Source organism: Poecilia latipinna, unplaced genomic scaffold (genome assembly GCF_001443285.1).
Source record: "Poecilia latipinna isolate Pla-1442-1.1 unplaced genomic scaffold, P_latipinna-1.0 Scaffold1067, whole genome shotgun sequence".
Taxonomy (NCBI): Eukaryota; Metazoa; Chordata; class Actinopteri; order Cyprinodontiformes; family Poeciliidae; genus Poecilia; species Poecilia latipinna.
This window is the reverse complement of record NW_015113683.1, coordinates 1-20,413: the sequence shown is the minus strand read 5'-3', so window position 1 is coordinate 20,413 and position 20,413 is coordinate 1. Positions and strand designations below refer to the sequence as shown.

At 37.0% G+C, this 20,413-nt stretch overlaps 1 protein-coding gene and 1 long non-coding RNA gene across 4 annotated transcripts; both read left to right on the top strand.

The window, feature by feature from the left end:
• Positions 1-1,139: 1,139 nt before the first annotated feature.
• LOC106959305 (ryanodine receptor 2-like) lies at positions 1,140-20,263 on the top strand. 3 transcript variants are annotated; one of them, XM_015051794.1, is made up of 4 exons: positions 1,140-2,136; positions 4,287-4,351; positions 19,924-20,046; positions 20,124-20,263. In XM_015051794.1, the coding sequence occupies exons 2-4, from the start codon at positions 4,304-4,306 to the stop codon at positions 20,232-20,234; spliced, it is 282 nt and encodes a 93-aa protein (XP_014907280.1). In that variant the 5' UTR covers positions 1,140-2,136; positions 4,287-4,303; the 3' UTR covers positions 20,235-20,263. The 3 variants fall into 3 exon arrangements, with proteins under 3 accessions (XP_014907280.1, XP_014907279.1, XP_014907278.1); XM_015051793.1 differs by having other exon boundaries at positions 4,284-4,351; XM_015051792.1 differs by lacking the exon at positions 1,140-2,136 and having other exon boundaries at positions 3,423-4,351.
• On the top strand, positions 11,977-13,521 carry LOC106959306 (uncharacterized). Its single transcript, XR_001427317.1, has 2 exons — positions 11,977-12,470; positions 13,285-13,521. It is a non-coding gene; the product is annotated as an uncharacterized LOC106959306 (long non-coding RNA).
• Positions 20,264-20,413: the final 150 nt, after the last annotated feature.

Genomic DNA, 20,413 nt, shown 5'->3' with positions numbered 1-20,413 from the left:
CAGTGGTGGGCAGAGCTAACCAAAACGCTAAGCTCTCAAACCACTAATTTGTGAGCTCAGATAATCTTCGCTCAGATAACGCTAAACCAATACAGACATAAGCAACTGGACGGCAGTCATTCTAAACACACAAAAAATTAGCAGAAGCTAATGCTAAGCTAATAAAAAATGAGTGGACGCTAACACAAAACTGCTAAACTGATGAAAAAATAGCAGGAGCTAATGCTAAACACACAAAGAAATGAGCAGAGGCTAAAGCTAATCTGACAACAAATCAGTGGAAGCTAACCCTAAAATCGTTTTAAAAAATTGCAGAAGCAAATGCTAAACCACTAAGCATATAAAAAAATGTAAAAAGAAATTGTGGAAGCTAGTGCTAAACTTACAGAAAGTGACAACCGCTAAACACAAATTTAGCATAAACTTTAAAAAATTAAGTTCTAAACTGATAAAAACAAAAAAAAAAACAGTTATGGAAGCTAATGTTAAAATGCTGAAACACAAAATATGTGTGGAAGCTAACGCTAAGCTAAACAAATATATGCTAGCATCAGTTGGTAAGTAACTAGTTACATTTACTTGAGTAACTTTTGGAAAAGAAAAGCTTTTAGAAATATTTCTACTCTTGAGTAAAATTTCTGGACTTTTTACCCATTGAATGAAAAATAAAGGTGTTTAAACCAAAACTTCATCAGACACAGACGCACACCTACTGTTTCTGTTAAAGTTTAAGTTTTTTTATTGAAAGAAACTGATTTGGAAAAAAATCTTTGCCTGATTTTGTCATTTTTTTGTTACTTATATAAATTATTGTCATTTTGGTTCTTAAAATACCAAAATTTCCACTTAACTTTGTATTTTGGTCTGTCTGATCTAATTTTTAAATAATTGATAATGTGATCAAATACGTTTTTACTCTTGAGTAATTTCTTGGCTACCTTTTGCTTTTAATTCAGTAAAAATAAGTTGAAGTACTGCTACTCTTACTTGAGATCCATTTTTGGGTATTCTGGTTAGCATAGGGGCGCCGGGAAACAGGGGGCGCCAAAACTAATTAATTATTAAACAGCTGTTAGTAGATTATATGTCCGCATACACGTCAGAAAGTATTTATCTTCTCCTCTATGCGCACTTGAGTGATTTTTACAGTAGTGATCTGAAAACTAGTTAGCATCCTGCTTCCTGAACATGTCCATCATCCTGATTTCATCCTTTTATCGAGTCGCTCCTGAGGGGAGCAGGAGATCGCACAGGGCGGGTAGTGTTTGGGCCGTGCAGCTGGACGGGGCAGACTCAAAGGAATCCTTGTTTTGTCACACCGGGAGGAAGAGCGGACCTAACAGGGGACGTTAATGTCTGCAGAGGTGGCTCCTTTTACCGCAGGAAGCTGCGAGGCGCAGGGTGCGTGATAAGGAATGCCAAAAGCTGACGGACATCATGCGGCTCCTGCGCACGACGCATCCAAAGTCTGTGCGTTTAGATTTGCTCAACAGATTACACGAAAGTATTACAGATTTAGAAACAAAAAAGAAAAAAAAACATGGTGTTTCCCGACACTTTAGTAAGATTACTGTAATGTGAGGCAATATTCCTTTAAAACAGGAAGAGCTAAGGTCACAAGAGATGATGAGACGTTTGACAAGAGAAAAAAGTCACTTCTCCACACTGCTGCAACCGAAGAGAGACTGAAATCTTCATCTCTTTGTGTAAAGCTCCTCATTTGTTCTGGTTTCACAAGTTGACTCGGTTTATTTTCATTAGCAGCAAATGCGGTTGAAGTTTTTATCACGCTTTCGTGGCTTCTTTAAGTTTTGACACATTCACGGATATCAATATCTATAATTGATTCCGAGGAACAACCACACGAACGTCATTGTTTTGAGATTGGGTGTAAAAATATCTGGGACGTTGTCGCCCCCCAGTGGCGGAGCGGTGAAATTGCAGCCGTGACTCGTGAGTCGGCAGAAAAGGCGATCCCAGCCGGTTTCCCCAGGACTCAAACTCCCAGAATTCAACACGGCCGGCTCCTCCTCTCGGCTCGTTGCGCCCCGGCGAGCTGCAGCTGTTGCAGCCCCGCCTCAGGCGTGTCTTTCTGCGGCTGCAGGTGGAGATGGAGAGCATATGGAGCCCGGAAAGGTAAGCGGGTTGGTGGGTTCCTGCTGCCCGGTGAGAGCGTGAGGGGCGAGCCGCCGACATGCGGAGCCGCTGCGCCGGTCCTCGGTGTGTCCAGACCCAGACAGGACCGCCGTCTAAGGCCCGAATGCTAGATGTTTACCTCCGGAGGCTTACCGGAGAGCTTATGAGCAAAGCAAGAGGACAGAGGGGCTGCAAAATAACAGATGAGAAGAATATCGATAATGGCTGAAAAATACCTCCGAGTATCGGTAGAAAAAACGGAGTAAATTTCAATCCAATTTAATGAAATACATTTTCTAGAAAAAAGGGATACTTGTGAGTTTGAAAAGTAAACAAGATTGCTTAAAAAATTGTAGAAAAAAATTGAACGTTTTTTGTTAGGAAAGTCAGAAATTTGCAAGAAAAAACTCCAAATGCAAAGTATAAATCTTAGAGTTTTATTTAGAAAACAAAGATTTTTTTTTTTAGTTTGAAAAGTAAAAAAACATTGCTAGAAAAAAAATCTCCAAAATTTTCTGGGGAAAAAAAGAGAAATGTCCTAGAGTTAGAAAAGTCGAAAATTTGATGGAGGGGGGAAGGGGGGGTAGATTTATATAAAATGTTTTCTAGAAAAAAGGGAAATCCCTGAGTTTGAAAAGTCAAACATTTGCACAAAAAAACTCTAAAATTTTCTAGAACATTTTTTTTAATTTTATGAGTTTGAAAAGTAAAAAAGTGGTAGAAAAAAACTTGAACATTAAAAAACAAATCTAGAAAAAAAACTGGAAAAAATTTAGATCAATCTCAGTTGTTCAGAAAAAAAAGGAAATGTCAGAATTTGAACAGTGAAACAGTTTTCTAGAAAAAAGACAGAAATTTTCTTGAAAAAAGTTTGAAATCCCTGAGTTTTCAAAGTCAAGAATTTGCTTTAAAAAATTGCTAAATTATTCTCTGAAATTCTTTGAAATTTCTAAATTTTTCAAACTCAAAAATTTTAATTTCAAAATTTCTTGGAAAATGTCGACATTTAAGTTTGAAAAGTTGAAAATTTTCTTGACAAAACTCAGAAAAATGTCAAAAGTCAAAGATTGTTGACATTTTTATTTTAAATGAATCATTAAATTTCTGAAAATGTTTAGACAGCGTTGCGCCTACCAACCGAGTAAAACTAATGAACATTTTAGTTGTTTTTAACGTTTAATATCAAGTCATTGCAGTTTGGCTGGTTGGTTTCTTTGGTTCTGATCCAGACAGCAGAGATCAGAAACCCGATCGGATCAGATTGGGTTTTTAATCCAACAGATTTCAGCTTGATTAAAACTTTGAACTTTCTTAAAAACTATTGATCAACGTTTAAACCTGAAAATGTTTCAGTGGATGACGTAAAACTTTTGCTTTAAACCAGAAAATATGTTGGAAGAGAAATTAGAAGAGGAAAATTATATTTGGTCGTTTTAAATTTGCAGAGCGGAAAGCGGCCATCTTGGAAGCAGCTACTGTTCACCTCATTAATCCTGCAGTTTGGAAACACACCCATCGTTTGTCCCCTTGAACTGGACTTATGATGAACAGAACTGCTGGAGTTCATTTAAACTGGTGGAACTAAACTGGTAGAGCCAATTTAAACTGGTCAGTTTCATGAACTGAACCCAGATTTTAAACAGCTGACACATTTGAGATGCTGGAAACCCTCCCTCCCTCCTTCCTCCTTCCTTCCTGGTTCTTTTGGGTTCCTGGTTCTGTCTTGGTTCTGGTTCTGGTCCATCTCTCTCGGCGTTTGTTCTCTCTAAAGCCGAGTCTTCGCTCCTCTTTCCTTTTATAGCCTTCAGGAAGGAGGGGCGGCGGTGTGTGTGTGTGTGTGTGGGAGTTGCCCACTTCTGCAGACATGGCAACCCGCTTAACCGGGCCGGACCGACCCGGGATGGGATGGAGGAGTCCACCAGGTTCCTAACCCCTCCTCCTCTTCCTCCTCCTCTGATGAAGAGCCTCCGCCTGCTGTCAGTCTCTCTCACATCGCGGAGAGAGCAGAGGACTCCGGCCGTCCTCCAGCACACACACACACACACACACACACACAGCGAAGAGCGAGGAAGAGGAGGGGGGCGGACGGATCCGAAACCCGGCTGCCGGGAGAAATAAGACGGGATTTTTTTCTGTTTCCTCCTGAGGAGCTGAGAGGAAGAGGAAGATGGCAGAAGGAGGAGAGGGAGAAGAGGAGATTCAGTTCCTGCGAACGGTGAGACGAAACATTTAATTTCCCCAAATCAGCGATTTAATTTATCCTCCATTTATGATGCTGCAGATTCGCTCTGCGTTCTCGGCACGGAGAGTTTTTACAGCCGAGCTGAAGAATCAGGTCCAGTTATCCAGTTACATCTGGATAAAAAAATAAAATATTTTTAAGATCAATCTCAGAAAATTTCTAGAAGAAACAAGGAAGCTTCTGAATGTGAAAAGTCAAAAATTTACTAGAAGGAACTTTAAGATTATTCTAAAAGATTTTCAAAAAAAAAAATGTTGAAATTTCTGAGCCGGAAAAGTTGAAAATTTTCTTGGGAAAAAATTATGTATTTAATTAAAAAAAAAAAAAAAAAAAAACTTGGAAATTTCTGAGTTTAAAAAGTTGAAATTTGTTTTAAAAAGTCTAAGAAATTTTTAGATTAATCTAAAAAAGAATTCTAGAAAAAAGTAAAGAAAATTCAGAAATTTTCTAGGAAAGCTTTGGAAATTATTTAATGTTAAAAGTTGAAAATTTGGTTAGAAAAAAAACAGAATTTTTTAGAAAAATCTCAGAAATGAGAAAGGTTAAAATATCAAAATTTTTTGATGTTTGACAATTTTTGAGTCTTTTATACTCAGAAATAAAAACAAATTATAAAAAAGTTCTGTTTTAATCTCAAAATTTCTTAGATTAATTCCAAACTTTTCTCCATGTTTTAAGAAAATGTCTGACCTCTATCTTAAAATTGAGTTATTTTTCTACCATTTTTTTACTTTTCAAACTCAGTAATTTCTTGTTTCTCTCAAACATTTCTGAGATTATTCTCAAAATTTCTGAGGTTTTGCAGCAAATTTTTGCCTTTTGAAATCTGATAAATTCTGAGTAATTTGTTGAAAATGGGTTCTTTTTAATCCATGAAGGCTGTCGTTTGAGCAGATATCTGACCTGCTTTGTTCTCTTTTAACTTCCTGGGTCTCATCTCTATCCTCGTTCACTTCATCTTGTTCTTCACCTCCAAATGTTTGGTTTGTTTCTCTAGAATCACTTCCAGAATATTCCTGACAGTTGGATTTGAGCAGTTAGACAGACAGCGGCCGGTGCATCTGTTAGCATCGTTATCTATTTATATCAGAGGAAAGTGGAGCTTGTCGGAGGGGCGAGAAGCAACGAGCTGCCCAGCAGTCTGCAGGGAGCAGCTGCCCTGAAGCGGCGCGTCTTTTTGTTGAGGTGTCGCTTCACGGCGGAGAGGGGGAATCCCCGAAAATATCTGAAACAGCTGGGCTGCTGCGGAGGCTTTCTGTGGCTGGAAGGGTGCAGGACGAAAACACGCAATTAATTGTAATTTATCAATAATTAGAAAAACATTTGGGATGCATTAAGCGCTGTTTAGTCCGCTTTTATCAAACTCTAGTTTGTTTGGAGATGCGGACCAAAAGACGAACTATGATCCGCCTGAAAACCGAGATCGCTCCAAAAGCAGGAAGCGGACTACAGCGCAAGGCATTCTGGGTAAATGCAACAAAAACAAATGCGGCAGTTTGGCGTTAGCGGTAGAAATGTTGTCTTTTACTAAAGACAACAGAGAAATCCTACTACCTGATGCTACTCCATTTCTGTTTACAGCATAAATAACAATTTTGTCTTGTTTTTATTTGACATCTGGTCATTAAAGTAATACAGATCCTGTACTTAAAGGGCCAGTAGTATGTAAAATCGACTCTTTTTAAAAAAACGTTATTACCTCATTAATAACACACCTGGAGTGTTGATTTGATCCGGTTATATATGTTTGAGATATCCTTTAATCGCCATGGGAACCAGTCAGCTGGACAAAACGCCTCGTTGAATTTAGCCCCGCCTCCGAGGACGAAGCTCCTCCCCCTCTCAGCTCCTTCAGACTAGCCTGCAGCGATTAGCAAACACCTGGTGGAGCTGATCATCTGCTGAGCTCAAAAGAGGAGCTACTTCTCAGAGCAACGCTGGAAAAAAGTTTTTAAAGGGTTAAAAGAGGAGCCATGTTGTGATCACTTCCTGAAGGCAGGGCTTCAGAAGGTTTCTTCTTAAAGAGACAGAAACTCAATTTCAAACCAGGAAATAAAATTTCTTTTAAGTCATATTTGATAAATGTAGCATCATTATAACAAATGTAGCATATTTACTTAATTATGCTGTAAAACGTCAGAATACAGGCACTTCTGCCCCTTTAAATCAGGCTTGATGAAGTGTCTGTGGGGACCGAGCTGGACTTGGTGGACAGAATGCAGATCCAGCTCTTTCTGTTTATACTGGGACCAGCTAGCTTGTAAAACTATCCCTGACACCCCAGTTTAACTCCACACTCGTCCAGGCGCAGGGCGAGCTGCTCCTCTCCTTGTCTGGAAACCGTGTGAACTCCATGCATCGAGACGCCTTCAGGCCTGCAACGTTCTTACTGCCAGGCAGCAGCGCTAACCACTGCTAGCCAAAACCAAAATGATGCTTTTCAAGGCTATAATCTAATAGATCTGTCAGATTTGTACTGGTATAACTGGGCTCTATTGTAGTGACGTAAATAAATTACTTTATCTGTTTTTTATTCCTTTACTTTTCTTTTCCCTTAGTGGAAATCTGCCTGAAAGCTGGATTAACATTTCCTGTTTCTTCTGCTGCTGTTTGTTTGCAGATGTTTAGAGTAAAGCTTTGTTTTTAAAGACATATTTTACCAACTTGCTGACTCATCGTGAATCATGATGCAGATCTGAGTCAATTCAAACTGACATTTTCAACAATTATTTTACTTTTCTGCAGTTAAATAAATGTTCAGGGCTGAAATGATGAGATTAATCTACTAACTTTTAATTTAGTGATCAAATAATCACTAACTGGAGCATAGAGACTTAAAAAGGCAACATAATCAGAGCAGAAATTGAGCCTAAACTGAACAAAAAATATATACATTTTGGATTTGTGATAACATTTTCTCTTTTTCTATAAATATATTTTCACCAGAACTCCTGTAGTTGTAGTTTTAGCTTCACCTGTTTCAAATTCCTTAAAAAAATCTCATATTAATCACCTTTTGCTATTAAATAATGACTTGATTAATCAAATAATAAACTACAAGTTATGTGAAGTATTTTTTTAACTGCAGATGCATCGTTTGCAACAAATGATATAAATAAAAATAAATTGGAAATAAAAAAATTATTTTATTTTTTTACATTTTTAAATGTATTTTTAATATTATACAAAAAGGTTTAAGTGATTAAATAAAAACTTGCAGAATGTGCCAGATCTTTTTTATTTGTCAGAATAATCAATTACTAAAATAATCATCAGCTGCAGCGCTACGTTTGATTAGACGTATTGATAAAAAATCAGAGAAATTATTAGAGTTTATAAATACGTCACTCTGGAAGAGAAGTTGAGCTAATTATTGTAAACTGATGTATTAAATCTTAGCAAAGTCACATTTATACGGAGGGCTGATCCTGCCAAAATTGGCCATAAATATAGAAATGAATAAATGACTTGATAAAGATGTTAATGTGCCAAATATTGCATAAAAAACTTTCACAATTTATTTGATTGATCAGTGTGACATAAATTAATATTTATCATTTTCATCAATTTAACTTTATCACTAATATTTAATTCTTCTTTTTATTATCAACTGTATTGTTTTATTATTTTCATTTTTGAGTTTTGGACACAAACTACTTTATCAAGATTTATTGTTAATGGCTACAAAAGAGTGAAAATAAAAATGTGAAGTTAATTTAAAAAAATTGTGCACAGTTTTAAAACTTAATAAAAAATCAAATAGAAATTCATTTTATTGGGGATATTCTGATACAACAGCACCAATCAAAATACATATATCCACACAAAATAATAAAATAGAATATACATATAAACAGAGTAAATAACATGCGGTATAGCAGTGGTGCCCAAAGTCGGTCCTGGAGGGCCAGCATCCTGCATGTTTTAGTTCTCTCCCTGGTTTAACGCACCTGGATCCAATGATGGCTTGTTAGAGGCCCAAGAAGAACACTGACATGCTGAAAAGGTTGTTACTATCACCAGGGAGAGAACTAAAACGTGCAGGATGCCGGCCCTCCAGGACCGATTTGGTAAAATTTCAATATAAATACTCTGCTGTTTTCAAAAATATTGTATTTTGATCTAAATAGGGTAATTTAAAAGAATTGTACAAAATGTGCATGAGTATATGAGCACTAAAAACAAACTATTTACAATAAGTGAATTGTAAGCATTTGTCTTTAAAATGTTTTTTTAGGTGATTGAATCATCAAATTGGTGCAAAGTTCAGTTTTTCAGTGTTGCAGGAGCTTCTTTAGACGCTTATATTAGCATCTAAATATGAGTCGAGAGAAGAGGCTCTGTCGTCCGTTGTTGTTTGTGGATGTAGCTTGTGCGTCAGATTTATGGGCGTACCAGAAACGAGTGAACACAAAGGTTCCACCTGGAACTTTTATAATAAATGTGATTAATTACGCTCACATTTTTAATGCGTTAAAATCTCTGTAATTAATCAAAATTAACTCCTTAAAATCCAGGTGCTGGTTTTAAGATGTGTGTAAATAAAATAAACTTTTCCTGCAGCTTCACACTCCTCTCCTGTAAACAGTGAGCTGTTTTTATTAGCTCTGTTCTCCTAAAATAGTCAAGGGCTGTGACTCACAGAAACACAAGTGTGTCCTCCACATGTTGAGCAGGATTTCTATGCACATTTCTCCACCAACAGCCTGACTTTTCACTGCTCTGCTGTGTCACTTCTTTACATTTGCCGTGTAAATCACGCCGGTGAGTGAGTTTAAGGGGACATTCGAGCTGCAGCCCATAACAGCAGAGTCTTTTTTTAGCTAGCCACTATAACTGCACTCGATCTGGAGGGAAAAACCAGAGGAGTTGATGACCTACTTGTCGGCGTCCTTTGGGAAACGTGGTGTGCGCGTACATAGCGATGTGTTTCTGTGGCAAATTAACGTGATCAATACCGGGCAGCTAATTCCTACTGAGCCCTGTTGCTAGCTTAGCAGTGATGATATTACAGGAGTCACACAATACACTAAACATTTGAAGACAAGTGTTTTATTATTAGTGGATAAATTTTTATTTGCCATACCAATGAGGGTTCAGCTACCAAAAAACCAAACTAATGGAAAAACCTGTCCCCCTCCTCAAAACTGGGGGCGCTGTTCCAAGAACTACTGAAGGAAACGACATGAGAACCTCAAAGAAGACACTGAGCGTAAAATGTAAATAAAAATGGAATAGCGTCAGATTCCATTTGGTTTGGGTAAAAGACCACAAACCATTTTCAGCGCTAGTGCTAGTTAGCATGTTTGTTTTGGTTATATTTACCCAGAATGCCCTGCGCTGTAGTCCACTTCCTGCTTTTGGAGCGTTCACAAACGCATTCGAACTGCACCAGAGTTCATCTCCACCAAACCGAGATCGAGGTTTGTAGGAGGTTAGCTTTCTTGGTTCGAATCAGTTGTAAACAAACCAGACTTTCTAATTAAACGAGCTAGAGTTCAGTTAAAGCGAACTAACCAGGGCATGGCACTAAGTATGGAGCTCTTTTCTACCAAAACTGTCACCATTTTACCAAAGTTGAAGATGTCACCTCCATGTTGAAACCAAACGTCGCCCAATGTTGCCATGTGGAGGAAGGAGTTGTTGCATTTCTCTTTTTCTGTAACACCAGAACTAAAATTAGCAGAAAACTCAAACAGTGTCGACGGTTTTATTATTATTTATAGTCGGAGGTTTTGGTTTGTCATGATGTCAGATGATGGCGAAGGTTAAAGTACGCAGACGGACGTAAAGCATTGGCTTTAGAAGTGCTGATCCGAGGAGATGAACACATCCGGATCGGGTCAGGAACGCAGATCTGCTGCAGCTGTTAGTCTGCCTGAAGTTTACACAATAAACAGGTGTTCAGCACACTTTGTGCATGTGTGTGAGAAGAGCAGTTAAAATGACCTAGCTGTTATGTTGTGTGTGATCTTTAAGGCTGCAGCTGTTGAATCCTGCAGTAATCTGTTATTCTTTTCCAGTTTTATCTCTATTAATTCAATAATTAGTCGAGTAACTAGAGATCCGTCTGGCTTTATCCCTTATTTAGACCCGACTTTCCACAGCTAAACTTAGACTGGGTGACGTTCCTTCTTCAAATGTAACAAAAATTGGTGCTGCTACCATTTTAAAGATATTATTAAATGTTCCCAGAGGTCAGGAAAGGTCAGCTAACCCCCCCAGTTCCTTCAAATTAGGCAGAGTTGGTGTCAGTCAAGCTAAAACTGCCTTCCGATCAGTTTTGGGTTGAACGTATCTGGCAGAAAGTTTTTTGTTTTTTATCTTAAATGCAAAATGTATTTATTTTTTTAGATAAAGTTTCTCCTTAATTACTGCTGGGAACAAAATGTTTTATTAACAAATGGCCTTTTTTGAAGATCAATAGTTAAATTAGTTGACAATTACTTTAATAATTGATTAATTATGATTAGTACAATTAATCGTTTCAACCCTGGTTAGGAGAAGGCTTTTAGGCCGTTGCACGGTAGGAACAAACATTTGTGCAGCAAAAATTTGTTTGTGCTTCTGTCATTTTAAAGATATTAATAAATGTTTTCAGAGGTCATGAAAGGTCAACTAAGCCCCCATTTTCTTCAAATCAGACAAAATTTTCAACATTCAACTCGACTGCGTTTGTTCAGCAAAATGTTTTGTTTGTGCTGCCTTTGCTTTGAAGATATTACAGGAAGTTAAAGGTCAAAAGGTCAACCAGCCCTCCCATATTACCCGAATCTAACAGAATTGGTGTCAGATCTACAGCAAAGGTTTTGTTTGTGCTTCTGTCATTTTAAACATTTTAATAAAAAAAAGTCTCCAGAGGTCGTCATCAATACCTTCAAAGCAAAAGCAGCACAAACACATTTTCTGCTGCACAAATGTAGCCGAGTTGATTGACACCAGATTTGTCTTGATTCTGTAAATGTGACGGGGGTTGGTTGAGCTCTGATGACCTCTAGAAACTTTGATTTGTATTTTTAAAATGTTAGGGGCACAAATCAAACTTTTTCTGCACAAACGCAGCACAAACAATTGACACCAATTCTGTTAGATTTTGGCAATCTGGTTGACCTTTAAACTTTCATTAATATTTTCAAATAAAAAGCAGCACAGCACTGTTCACAACAACTAAGTTTATTATATTATGTTATATATAATTTTTTTTAACAAATAGGTTTATTACATTGTATTTTTTTGCTTTAAAAACAATTGGAAAGTAAAAAACATTTTTCTATTTGTTCTGCTGTATTTATCTTGCAAAATTTGTGTGAAAAGCTAATTTATTTGAGGAAAACAAATAAAAAGTAAATACATTAGAATGTACATGTGACTCATTTCAGCATATTTGTAGATATTTGTACGTTTTCCCCTTTAATTCTGCTGCTGGAATCAGTCGGGATGTTTCAGCTTCATGTTTCTGCTTCAGCCTTTCATGAGGGACTAAGTTTTTATTACAAGAAGTAATAAAACTGTCCTAAACTGTAATGTGTACACTATGTTTTGTGTGTTGCATGTCATTTAATAAAATCTTGGTTTCTGTTGAGATAAATCCAGAAACTGCTAACAGGCTACATATTTTTTAGCATAAAGTTGTGTCGCTAATGGTGGTAGCATGTTGGAGCATCTCTGATGTTATTTTTCTTTTTTGGTTGACATGTTGAATATTTGGACGGTTATTGCCTCTGATTTCTGGATTCTGTGTGGCTAGAAGGATTTTTTTTAATCTCCTTTTTGCTTTTAGACAGTTGTTACATGCATAACCGTGGCAACAAGTTAGTATTTCAAAACCTCACGTAATATCTGGACTACGACCCCAAAATCCCAGAGCTGTTGAAAAGGTTTCAGAGCAGAGAGAGAAGGAAGAAGTTCAGATCATTTCTTCCATCGATCAGATCGAGATTTAAAGAGGAGCGGCAAAAGCAAAGGAGGTGGATTAGCACCTGGGTGTCATCCAGGACAGATTACTGCTGAATATAATCAGCAGTACAGGCGCAGAGAACAGGCGCAACAACGGAGAAACTTTAATGCTAACACAATGCTAACTTTTCCAAAGGTCAACTTTTATTTTCACAATAGACCAAATTTAGTTTTAATTATTTAAAAGAATAATAAAAGCATGTATAAGCCTGTTGCTTTGACAAATTAATTGCTTGATAAATTAAAAGGATCTCCATAATTTCCATTCTGATGATTAATATTTTTATTCATGGTTTCGGTTTTTGTGTTTTATTTTGGATATTTAAGTTATCTTCCTATTCCAGTGTTAATTTTTATTTAAAAATTAAAGTTTATTCATCTCTGAGAGGACAAAACATGCATTATAATCCCATTATCGACACATTATTTGAAAATAGTCTCCAAATAACAATATTATTACCCAGCAAATTATTTATTGTGACAGAACCAAATATGTGTGTTTTTGTTCTTAAACGGTGTCTTTGTTTTCATGCGAGTTGAAATAAATCCCTTTTATCTTTTGCTCCTAACTGGAGCCTTCAGGTCAGCAGACTGCTTTGAATCTTTTTTAAAGAACTGGATTAACGCCAGCTGGAATGATTTATTTATGCCTGGACTTTGCTTTGCTTTGCTGCAGTCTGCTCACATCGCCGCCTTTTAAAGGGCAAGCGGTTGTTTAATCTTTGATGTTTGGCAGTTTGTAGCACAGGCGAAGGCAACGCTCAATACAACCTTAAATTTTAGTGAAAATTTATGCTATTAAAATTAATTATTCATGATTTTGTTCTGATTCAAAGGAAGGTTTTGTAAAAACTTTGACAGAGGTATATTTTTTAGCCACAAGTTTAATGATTTTTTTCCTCCTTTTGGTGGATATTTTCTTTACCAGCTTGTTGTCCTAATTTTCTCAGTGACGTGAGCGACTCTCTGTTAGCTGCTCTTCATCATCTGAGACCTCGGAGCATCCGCTGGTCAGCAGAAGGAGGAAACGTGATAGTGACAGGTGCAGGCGGCTAAAATAGGAGCAGAAGAAGAAGAAGGGGGAGCGGCGTGTGAGAAAAAGAGGCGACAGAGAGATAATAAGATAATATCGCATGAGAAGAAGAATCTGCAACAAAAGCAGAGGCTTTAAAATTAAATGTTGCAGAGTTGTAGAGTTGGGTGATTTATCTTCTGTGCATCTAAAATTAGATTTTTATTTTACTTTATTATTTAAAGTTTTTACAGACACAACTTGTTCCTGCTGGTAGATCTTTAAATGGAGGCACTGAAACACTTTCTGCCTCATTTTTCAGTTCTAAATATCAGAGTTGGGTAGTAACTGGTTACATTTACTCAATTACATAAACTATGGATAATATCAGAAATGTTCTAGAGTTTGATAAGTCAAAAATTTTAAAAATTCAGAAATTGAGATTAATCTAAAAACTTTTCAACTCCCCCCAACCCCTGAGAAAAACGTGAATTTCTCAGCTTGAAAAGCTGAGAAAGAAATTGAAAATTTGCACACGCACACACACACACACAAATAAAAAAAGATATTTCTGAATTCAAAAGTTGATAAATTGAAACTTTTCAAACTCAAATTGCTAAAAGTCAAAAGCACTTCACTTGGAAACTGAAATTAGTTTTTGTTTCTATAACATTTTTCCAATTCATCTCAATTTTTCAGTTTTTAAACACATTTTTGACTTTTCAAACTCCGTAATTTGTCCAAAAAAAAAAAATCATGAAAATTTGAGTTTTTAAAAGTTTACAATTTTTTGATTTTTCACAAATAAAACAACTCAGAAATTTCCACCTTTTTGTAGAGAATTTCTGCAATTAATCTCAAAATATTAATTGAGATGTGCAGAAATGTTAACTTTTTTCCTATCTACAATAGGCCTGTTACATAGTCATATAAATATCAGGGGTGCGAACCGTTCCTAAACACCTGGGTCAGCCTGAAACACTGCCTGGGAATCCGCTCCGTTCATCCGACCTTTGTGATTTCTGCTCGATTCGCTCATTAAGCCTCGCTGACGGCAGCCGCCCCGATCCATCGATTAACTTTCTGCCGGCGTAAGAAGAGTCGGAACCAGCACATCGCTCTGCATGTGGGTGGAGGAGAGGAACTGTTCAAGGAGGCAGAATCGTGACGGGGATTCCCTCCTGACGGACGCAGCTGTAAAATCAGCGGTTTCCCGCCGTGTTTCCCCCTCAGTGTGACGTCACAGGCCTCAGAGAGGGGAAATCCTCCACTGCAGCGTCTGCTTTTCTCCAAAACGCAGACTGTGCACCACATAATGAAAAGAGATTTTACTTTATTACCTAAATCTGAACAAGGAAAATATTTTTAACCTGGATTTACTTACAGATACATCTCAAAATATTAGAGTTAAATATTTCTTGCCAGTTGTGTCATAAAGTAATTTGGATTTTTCATGATTGTGTAAAAATGTTTTTTTAAAAAAAAAAAAAAAAAAATCAAAAAATTGATGTTTTAATCACAAATATCAGGATTTTCAAAAGTATTTACTAAGCTTGTCACAATAATTTTTGCTGGATGATAAATTGTTCCATAAGTTAAGGTAAACAATAATATTGTCGTTTTGAGACCATTTTACTTAATATAATGGTAAGAACATATTCTCAAAATAAATAAGCCTCAAATTCTAATGAACATTTAACTGTCCCAATATTATTTGAATGCTATTTGCTTAAATATTTAAATATCCAAAACAAATAAAGCAGCAACTGGTGATTCTTGAGAAGAGGTCAAAATATGTCTGCTGGATAAAGCACAGAAATTGAATAAAATATACAAAAAATATAATTTCTTAAAATATTTCTTTATTTTATGCAGTAGGTGGATGGTGTCTGTGTCCTGGAGCAGAACTGTATATATTATAATAGTTTAAAACCATTAATGGAATACGAAAATTATTATTCAAATAATTATTTAAATGTCAATGAATTGAATTTTAATTATTTTTATATATCTTCCAACTCGTCAGACATAAAAAGAGCATAAAAAAATCAGGCATTATTAGGGGGCATCAGAAATCCTGAGGACCCCACGACCTTTATCTTCCTTTGCTATGAGGCTAGGTAGCTCTGGTAAGCTAATGTTGTTCTTTAGCTTGTTCTTCCGTTTTATTCCTAAGTTGTTCATCACAACCATATTGTGTCAACACCATAACTGACAATTAACAAAATTTGATGAAATTTGATTAAATAAATGCTTAATTTTTGGTATATTGTAAGGATTTCAAGGAACCGATGAGCTACAAGATGGCCGCCTTCAGAATAACGTCATATAAATGGAGGTAGTTTGGCATTTTGTCAACCGTCAGTTTTTAACAGATAGTGTTCACAAAACTCACGTAAGAGTGAAGTTACTTTATTTTTAATGTATTATGGCATATCTTCACATGCATCAGGTATTGCTGTTTATTTTCAGAAACATAGTTTTATGGACGTGGAAGAGGGGAAAGAAATAAAAATATCAAGGAAAGAAAAGAGGCGTGTTGTATGCTATACAACATTTAAGCATTTATTTAAACGTAGTTGAGTGCAGTGTTTTCTTTTTATTCAATAGTTCGTCACCTGCGTCAGTCCTGTGTCAGGATGGACTTTATGTTGTTTCTTGTTTTCAATATTTTGTTTCTTGAGAAGCATTTGTCTGTAAAAGCATCTGTAATAGTTTCATTAAAAATAATCATATTTACTTTTGTCTGATGGTGTTGACAAAGTTCTGGGTAAGGTCTATTAAAAATGTAATTTTCAAAAAATGTTGCAAATGGGAGGCTGCACCTTAGCATCTTTACATTTCCAAATCAGTATTTGTCATATTTGAGTATGGTACATAAGGTTGAGGAAATTGTAACCCATTTTGTCCTATATCTGAAGAATCTCAAATTTACTCTGTTACTGCCCACTTCTGCAAATATTATTAATATATTATATTAATATAATATTAAGTCTTTTTTTCTGATTCTGTTCTCAGACAGTAAATTAGGCTTCAGTTACTCTGCTGTATTAAAACTGGCACTGTGTCATCATCTTCCAGGCCAACTAACAACATCTGTGCTGTGATTTTTCATTCAGCTTAAAGTTTGCAGATTTTTAAACACCATTTATGAAAGCTTTCATGAGTAGGAGAACATGGGATGATTGAATGAACTTATATAGCGCTTTATCCAATCATTTTTGACCACTCAAAGCACTTTACACTAGAGTCACATTCACCCGTACGCAGCAGCTCGGTAGGCAATTTGGGGTTAAATGCCTTGCCCAGGGGCACATCAACATGTGGCAGGAGGAAGCTGGAATCGAACCTACAACCTTCTGATTACAAGACGACTACTCTATCCATAGAGCCACAGTTGCCCCGAATGAGGATTTTGTCGCGCCTGTTTGCCCCCTCCATGTTTTTTTGGGCATCATTCCCACTTGTCTGCGCGGTCAAACATGGTTACACAAAGGTGTCTATTTCAAAAGGCTGTAAATCCTCGGCTCTTTAATTGCCCCCATGTAGACTGACTGGTGTGTTTGTCTGAGTCTGTGCCACATTGTCCCTTCCTCTACCTTTGACCCCGACTAACACATAGCTACAATCTTTTAGCTGCTGAGAGATAGCAGGGTTTGTTTGCTAACACACACTAGCATGTTGACCAGATTTTGAATGCGTTTCATCAGACAACTTAAATATGAAAGTTCAGTTAGTAGATCTGAACTTAGACTTTTACTCAACAGTTTGTACTTGTTTTTGTTTCCATCAGAGGTGAATAAAATGAAAATAACGACTAGACAGGTTATGTGTTTGAATAGATTTTAATATTTTGAACCTGATGTGATTCTCTTTAGCTTTTTCTTTTGCCTGATTTTGACATTTTTTTCTTACATATATGAATTACATTTTGGTCCTTTAAAATACCAAAATTTCCACTTAGATTTATATTTTGGCCCATCTAATGATGTAATTTTTAAATATGAAATGATTGATAATTTGATCAGTTACTCAGTACTTGAGCATTACTTTTTTATCAAATACTTTTTACTCTTACTTTTTATTTCTTGAACAGCTATTTTTTACTTTTACTTGAGTATAATTTTTGAGTGCTGTAGCCATCTCTGCCACTGACTTATGTAAACAATTCAAACCAAAACGTTTCTCCTGTCCCCCAGCTTCCCTTCTTGACGTTTCGTAGAATCATTTCTGTTTTCTCGGCTCCTGTATGCTTTTAGCAGCTCTTGATTTGACCGTTGAGCGCCGTAGCTCATGTCTGCAGTGAAACGGAGAGGACACATTGCTCCAGTTTGTGAAGTGCATAGCAGGAAATGCGAGGACAGGACCAAGGAGACGTTTCTAGGCTGAGAGGAGATAGATGATAGCCCTTTCAAAGGAAGAGGACGCTCTTCAGCCAAATAACCTCCAGAGGCCTTTAGGCTGAAAAGGAGAAGCAGATATTATGAGGTCACTGATGGGCATTAAGTTGTATTAACCTGTTATGAGCTGCAAACAGCTTTGTCTGCCTGTGGATTTAACTTTAAAGGGGAGCTATTGTGCAGAATTCACATTTTTGTTCTTCACTTTGCATCTTTACTGCTTCTAAAAACAGGTCAAGCGCTGAAAAACAAAGAAACACTCAGTCCTTTTTTGGCAATAAGCTGAAAACAAGCCGCTTCAAATCCTCCCAATTGTTAAGTCAGATGCAACTGTGTGGTTACCTAACAACCCCAGCCAAGTCCAGCCCTGTCACCTAGCAACCAAAGCAGTGCTCCAGCAGGTTTGGCCAGCTGGTTTTATGGCTGTGCAATGGCTGCTGGAAAAGACAAGTGTTTTGTTGTTGACTTCCCATCCAGGTTGTAATTGGTTGTGCAGGAGGCTCCTCTTCTGCTTTTCTAAGGTTGTACGGTTGTAAAATTACTAGGGCTAAGATGATTAATTGTGATTAATCATGATTAACTGATTATTGAAATAACAGTCAACTAATTTAGTAATTGATTAATTGCTAACTAGAGTTTGCGGAATCAAAAAAGATCATTTGGGGGAAAAAGGGGGACGTATTGAGAGCAGTAAATAAATATGTTTTAGCCAAAACTCTTGAAGTGTAAGAGAGGATGATTCGATAAAAGGGGAAAAAGTCTTGACTTGGTCCAGGAGTGTTTAGCCGTTTAGCCAGAGAGGAACAGTAGGGTGATGCTTCCACTTTGATGAGGGTTAGCAGCTGAGAATGCTGCCTGTCAGGTGTTGGTTTCTCACAGGACGGGTGTTTATTGCTGTCTGTGGCATCTCCAGGGATTGACAAGGGAAACAATTACACACTGTCAGTATTAGTGTTTGAGCTGCTGGCGTCTCCTGTGGCTTACAGCAGCGGCGTCCTGTGTGTTTCAGTTCTCTTGCTGGTGGTATTTGGTTCAGGTGTGAACCAGAGATCTGAAACATAAAGTATGCCGGACATTGAAAACTGACTTTGGACACTTCAGTCTTCTGAACAAACCAGTTGAAGTTTATCAGCTGCTTTATCCTCTCTAAATGCCGCTCGCAGTTTCAGATATGTTACTGATTTCTTTTTCTTCATCTGTTTTTCTGCAATAATTTACTGTATAGTTCCCGTCTTTTTCAATGTTTAATACAAATCCACATTTTGTAACATGTTTTGAAAATGTGACTCAATTGCATATCCAAGTCTTAATTCTAAACTTCGTTTAGGTGTTTTCTGTTATTTTCTTACCAAGTATTATTTGTCTAATTTCTAGTGTAAATATCTTAATACACTTGAAATAACACAAAAGTAATTTTTCAGCAAGACATGTAATCTTGTCTTAATTAAATCATTTCTTAATATTGATGAAAATGACTAATTACACTGGCATTTAAATGTACTTTTAACAAGGCATTCTTCCCATGTTATAAGTGAAATAATCTCACAGTGGAACTAAAACTGGGTTGCTAGGTTACGGGCTGGGCTTGGCTGGGGTTGCTAGGTAACGGCGGAGTAGAACATTGTACCAGTGGAACTAGAAATTTTTCGTCAATGTTAAGGAATTATTGACTTAAAACTAACTTCTATATCTTGCTGACAAGCCAATTTTAAGTTAATTTTGTCTTATTTCAATTGTACTGAGATATTTGCAGTAGAAACTAGACAAAAAACTTTGGTAAGATTTGGTGTTTTTGCAGTTTATGCTGCTATTACACCTGAATTTTACCTCCATGATCAACATTTTTAAGGCGGGGAAGTATTATGGAAAATAATTAATTTTAAAACTTTATATAATTTTATATGTAACTGAGTCCATCATGCATGTTACTTCTCAGTCCAACAGTAAGAACGGTTGTAAACAGCATAATGAGGAGTATTGTTGGGATCCTGAAGGCGGAGATTTGAAAAGAACAGGAGCTTCTTAAAGAGACACAGGGGGTTAATGCTCTTTGGGAATCCCTGGTCCAGAGGACCGTATGAAAAGCTTTGGTGGGCCAGATTTGGCCCCCTGGCCTTGAGTTTGACACCCCTCATATAGAGCGAAGAAAGGCACTAAATAAACGTGTTTTTGTGCAGGATGACCAGGTGGTTCTGCAGTGCACCGCCTCCGTTCTGAAGGAGCAGCAGATCAAACTCTGTCTTTCCTGTGAGGGCTTCGGGAACCGACTCTGCTTCCTGGAAACCACGTCCAACGCTCAGGTAACTTCCTGCACTCTGCTGCTGCTCTTAACCTCTTCCTGGTCACCTGTGGTTCACCTGTGGCTCTTCCTCTGCAGAATGTTCCCCCGGATCTGGCCATATGCACGTTCATCCTGGAGCAGTCACTCTCGGTCCGAGCGCTGGTGGAGATGCTGGCCAACACAGTGGAGATGACCGAGGTATCTTAAAGCTGCAGGATGTAACCTTTATAAAAAAGATAATCTTGAGTCATCAAAAATTATATTAAAGTAATAGTATCACTACTTTAATATATTTTTACTAAGGTAAAAGTATAAAGTAGCTGTACAAGAAATAGACCCTTTTCACATGACGTCACATAACCTCCGTTTTGGCTCGAAGCTGTGTA

Bases quoted from the DNA above. Each gene is read 5' to 3' on its own strand.
- LOC106959305 (XM_015051794.1), top strand. From the start codon at position 4,304: ATGGCAGAAGGAGGAGAGGGAGAAGAGGAGATTCAGTTCCTGCGAACG. The intron at 4,352-19,923 runs GTGAGACGAAAC...GTTTTTGTGCAG, and splicing joins AGATTCAGTTCCTGCGAACG to GATGACCAGGTGGTTCTGCA. The intron at 20,047-20,123 runs GTAACTTCCTGC...CTTCCTCTGCAG, and splicing joins AAACCACGTCCAACGCTCAG to AATGTTCCCCCGGATCTGGC.